The 5,553-nt window shown below is 36.8% G+C and overlaps 1 protein-coding gene across 1 annotated transcript in view; it reads left to right on the top strand.

Moving 5' to 3' along the window:
- Positions 1-3,936, top strand: part of minpp1a (multiple inositol-polyphosphate phosphatase 1a) — a 24,159-nt gene extending 20,223 nt beyond the window's left edge. The window contains exons 4-5 of the mRNA XM_010784189.1: positions 1,008-1,138; positions 3,516-3,936. Of these exons, the coding sequence (XP_010782491.1) occupies positions 1,008-1,138; positions 3,516-3,897 (513 nt within the window). The 3' untranslated portion in view covers positions 3,898-3,936. The remainder of the gene's footprint in view (positions 1-1,007; positions 1,139-3,515) is intronic.
- The last annotated feature ends 1,617 nt before the right edge of the window (positions 3,937-5,553 follow it).

The raw sequence follows: 5,553 nt of genomic DNA, 5'->3' as shown, positions 1-5,553 counted from the left end.
GATCAGTCTGTATCAGATCCGTTGCAGCCCCTTTTTAAGAGATTTGGGTATGGAGGAAAATAGAGAGGGTTGTGTTTTCTGACACTTGGTGAGTTCCCTGGAACACCGGGGACACATATTCATGTATAGAAGATGTACAAAAGTGCATTTTGCATGATAGGTCACCTTTAAATATATGTATATACTTTAATTAAACTTTATTTAAAAATAGACAAGGGACATGCTCACTTATCATTATGGTTTTGTCTAGGTTATGCTTTTTTAGGAGCGGTTTAATTATTACAGTTTTCTAGGGCCTGTGGAAATACACCTAATTGAAGAGAATAGTTTACTATGAGNCTTGCATTTAAGAACATGTTAAAGTGGACCTATCATGCTATATTTGAATAATATAATAAAAAGTATAAATATGCCTTTTATATAGGTATGGTCCTACACTATATTATTCAAATATAGCATGATAGGTCCACTTTAACATGTTCTTAAATGCAAGTCCGCAAGGAACATAAAATCTAGATAAAAGACAAAGGGAAATAACCCAAGTTTAAGCAAACAAACAGACCTATCTTATCAGTTTAAAAATACCTAGCACTATCAGTGTTAGACCCTCATTTAATGCAGGAACAGTGTCATCAAAGGTAGGAATTAGAAATATGTCTAATCGATTTATTTTAACTTGAATTTAATTTAATTTTGAATTTCACTGCTGCAAATGACTTATGCTGAGTTGATTACATTGGTAAAACGGTATTGTCTCTGTTAAATAAACAAATAAAAACTGTTAAATGAAGAAGAAAAAAAAGATTGTACAAAAGCCGTCTGTAATGATTTATCTGCATTGTAACGTAATTCATTTGTCGAGAAACCTTTTGCCGTTATCCATGACAGAAATAGTGTTTTGTATCTTGTGTTACAAGCCAACCTATCACTCGGGAAGACTGAAATGTTATACCCCATTACAAAAGAATGAAAGCTGTAGCAATGATTTGTACTTTCTGGTTCAACAGGTTATGGAGTATGCCAACGACCTAAAGCAATTCTGGAAAAGAGGTTACGGTTATGATATTAACAGCAAATCGAGCTGCATTCTCTTCCATGACGTGTTTAGTCGACTGAACAGAGCAGCCGATGAGAACAGGTGAGTACAAACATATGCTCCTAAAAGATATTCAATACTTTTTCAGACAATGTCTAACTCTATATATTAAATTGTGCTACATTTTAAGTTTTCTTACTTTCAGACTAATCTTATTTTAAACTTGAATTTAAATGTCTGGGAAATAGCAACATCCTTACTAAAGACATACAACTTGCAGGGAATGCGTTGGGTACTATTTTTATCTGTGGATGAATACACATTTGGTTGCTCTAGAGACGTATTTACAGCAACAGGACAGTTTACCGTATATGAGAGTGCCCTAAACTACACTGCCGCTGTTAATTAAAACAAACGAAGGTGCAACAGTGCAACTGTGTGGCTCATTAATGTATTTTTAATACATTTTGAACAGCGATGGAAGTGTTTAGAATTCATATATATCAGGCATTCAACACACAGACCATATTGGTTCTTAGATAAATTATTTGTTGGTTTACGTCTTTAACTAAATGTGTGAACAATAGGAAACATTTTGAATATCAATAGTCTTGTCTTTCAAATCACTGCATGGTAAGACACTGAGTTATAAAACAAGACACTACACTTGTAACTCTTATAGGTAGAGCTGAAATGATTTGTAGATTAAATAAAAAGCTCAAGCAACATATAGGTAGACAACCTTTGTTGCTGTCAAAGCAGATTCTCCAATGTCATGGTCTTGTTGTTTTTCTCAGTTTTATATTATTGTAAATTAAATATATTATAATTTCTAACTTCTGGTTGGGTATAATAATATCCATTTAATTTTGAAGTGAATGTGAATCCAGGGACAAATTATGTTTCATTATAATTTAGTTCGCAAAAAAAAGTGCATTTGTGCTGCATTCGTGTAGTGTCAGAATAATTAGGTTCTGACTGAAAAAATCCATGTAATTGCACAATTGGCCTTGGCAGAGGTCAGCGCTCTCTGCCAGTCTATTTACACAAGTTGGTTTATTTATGCAATTTTAAAAACACAGGTCTCTGTCCATTAGTGTTTCTGTGAACTGCACTGTTCGGGCCAATAAGTCCACTATACCCAAGCTCTGCTGGTCATGTAGGCTAAAAATTACACTTCAATCTGAGTCCTAGAGTTACTAGAAACATGCTCCCCCGGGAAGATTATTATTTTTTTAAATATTGAAGTTAAATGCATCAACCTGGTGCACTTTAGGAGCAAAATGAATTTATGGTAAACAGATTTACTTTTTCTTTATGGATATTTTACAAATCACTCACCTTTTTAAACTGTATTCTTTTTTTACTGTCATATAGTATTTCATAACTGTTTTTCATTTATTCTCATAAATGGTGACCAAAACGTATGAGACCCACTGAGATAACTAGACTAAAGTTAACTATCTAAACAGAGTCCCTTACCTCACTGAGCTATAGTTATCTCTCTCAGTCTGACAGGACAGAGAAACAGCTTCTAATATCCGTTAAGCTAACCAGATGCTAACAACAACAATGCAAATAGTGAGTTTGGTAGAAATATACTGTATAATAGTCAAGTTAGATGATGCCATATTTATTGAAGATTTTACATTATAGATATTCCCCAAAATTATTCAAAAGTATATTCTTCCAAACTCCTTGCTGTAGTATGACACACAGGAGACTATTGATGTGTGTAGTGAGTTTGGTAGTAATAAGCTGTATAATAACGATTGAATATTATTGTATTCATATTATTGTATTCTCTTTTTTCGGAGTTGCACTTTGCAGACGGTCCCTGAGCACTCGTTTCTACTCCGGTTGCAGATAGAGACCAATGTAACGTGTCCAGCTCGGAGGACGGCGCGTATTGGCTATTTTTGGTATCAAAATGTGATGTAGTTCGTTGTCCGCCTTACCACGGTACTTAGGAGACGTCATTTGTGTCGGAATAACGTTTTGTTCATGAGTTATTGATCCGTGAAATCAGAATCTCCCAATATCGTTCCAACTTTACTGAACTAAGCTAGAAGACCGTCTCATTTCGTAGACCACTCGGTTTGCTGTTCCTTCACTTTATTTTTATATACATTTATTTTGGACGAAAACTTAGCGTGAGGAAAGGCAAGTGTGGCGTGAGATATGGGTTAATCGCGTGACTCTCACGCTCAATGCGTGAGTGTTGGCAGCCCTGTTTCATGTAATCTACTATTTAGGTTTTTTGTCAAATTAAATGTCTCTATAGATTGATTGATTAAACAAATCACGGCAACCAACTAATAGATTATAACACCTTTCGTTTCAGCACTAATATCTACAACATCTAGTTTAAGGTGTCCACATGACTTTTTTGCTGGTTGGTTCAGCATCAGGCTTAATTGTCCCTGAGCAAATTGTGTGTTTAACACCTGAAACTGATGTTTTATGTTGTGTATGTCAGGTCAGGTCAGCAGATGACTGAAGCTGTGACAGTCCAGGTGGGCCATGCAGAGACCCTCCTGCCACTGCTCACTCTTCTGGGCTTCTTCAAGAACAACGGATCAATCACTTCCACCAACTACGCCACACAGACCCAACGCTCCTTCCGCACCAGCCACATGTTGCCCTATGCAGCTAACCTCCTCCTGGTGCTGTACGACTGTGGAGCCGGAGACCTGAGGCTGCAGGCGCTGCTCAACGAGCAGCCTGTGACTTTCCCCGGGTTGAGCGACCAGCAGGCCCCCATGCCTCGATATGAAGATGTCAAAGAGAACTACAGCGAGCTGCTCCAAGCCTGTGATTTGAGCACTGGGTGTCAGCCTATTAAAAAAATCCTTGCCTAACTCTGCCAGACAGGGAATGATCCAGGAAATAGTCGTCATTATATGGCTTCAACTGTATTTTTCATGCAAAGTGTGAATATTGTGGGTCCCGTTAATAGGAGTGTCAGTCAGTCTAAATGCCCTAAACATGTGTTCCAAATCATTGTTTGCATGGCTATTTATCTGTTAAGAGAAACATAAGAAAAGATTTTAACTCGCTTCGCCTTAAGGCTGAGAAAATGGCCCAAATTTGGTTTCAGAAATTGATCCCGCGCTCCTAGCTTTTAATTCCATACAACCTGCTTACCATTACAGTATTGCCTTTCTGCCAAAGTTTCTCTTTCCAGCAAGCTTAAATTGTGTTGCGTGTACACATTTTATTTAGCTTTTACCAAAATCCTTTCTTCTTGGTTTGAAAGGTTTACAAGATTGTGGTGGTCTGTCTGAATGAACGACATGATATGCTGTGTTTACTTACATACTTCTTTCCTTATTTCAAGTCCTTTTTGGTTTCTATTCAAATATTTTGGCGAGGCGTGTTTCCGTTTTATTGCTCTGGCTACCTGATTGTTGTGGAAACTTTTTATCTATCAATAATCTTGGAGATTTACTAGTAATGATCGAAAAATGGTTCTTTCCAAGCGAAATCAGAGTTGTCCAGTTGTGGTTCTTTATTTGATAGCGCCTTCAAAGGTCAGGTCTCACAGAGTATAGTGATAGTTCTGCAGGAGAGTGCTGCACAAATAGTCCATTAATGGCAAGCTTATATACAAGGAGATTAGGGCGAGGCAGACAGAGTTTTTTGTATTAGGTGAACACGCCTCAGAAGTCTGCTTTCACACGGATGTCTCATATCGCCATATTAACACCTGTGCTCTTGAGCCTGTAGAAGCGTATAACGGTTATAAAATATTTGAAGTTCAAACTTTGTGCGTGAAGAGGGTAGTTCAACATGTAGTCTGCCCAAAATCATGAGGTCTGTGGCCTTTGAAGCGCTTGAGAATAATAACCCTCATTAATGTGCATGCAGAGAAAACAGGCACATGATAATAAATTACAGTAGTGTGTAGAAGCCATTTGTTTGCCTCGTTTTTATATCGGGCTAAATAAGAATTCCCACTACAGATGCTAAATGATCATTGGTTTGATTTAAACTGTAAACTAGTTATGGCTAACTTTACAAGTTCTCTGGTCCTTATTCTTCTTATCGTACCTACTTTTTTGTACTGGTCAATTATTTTGTTTGTGAACGGTGTTATTATTTTCCTCTAAACAATATATATTATTCCTGTTATTGTTAGGATTTAATAAAAAAAGTTAACTATTTAGATATTTTTGATAGAGTATTTCCATTCATTATCGATGGCATCTTATGCGTTTTTGTCATTGTTAGTTGGTCGCACGTCGTAATAGTTGTAATTAGGTTTTCATGCATAATATTCAGTGGTGACATGTCCTAGTACATTTACTCAAGTTTTCTAAGTTCCAATGTGAGGAACTTGTACTTCACTTGGGCCTTGTCCCATTTGATGTTACTTATACTTTACCTGTAAGCCAAGGTCCCCGCGGCGGTACTTTACTTTTCTTTTCACGACACTGTGTCTCAGAGATCTTAATATTTAAGACTATTAATGTTTTATACCAGATTAACGGAATAATCTCAGCTAACTGACGATA

The sequence above is a fragment of the Notothenia coriiceps genome, unplaced genomic scaffold, assembly GCF_000735185.1.
Source record: "Notothenia coriiceps isolate Sejong01 unplaced genomic scaffold, NC01 NC01_scaffold00026225, whole genome shotgun sequence".
Lineage (NCBI taxonomy): Eukaryota > Metazoa > Chordata > Actinopteri > Perciformes > Nototheniidae > Notothenia > Notothenia coriiceps.
Note: the sequence above shows the minus strand (reverse complement) of the source record. Positions and strands in the feature narration are given on the sequence as shown.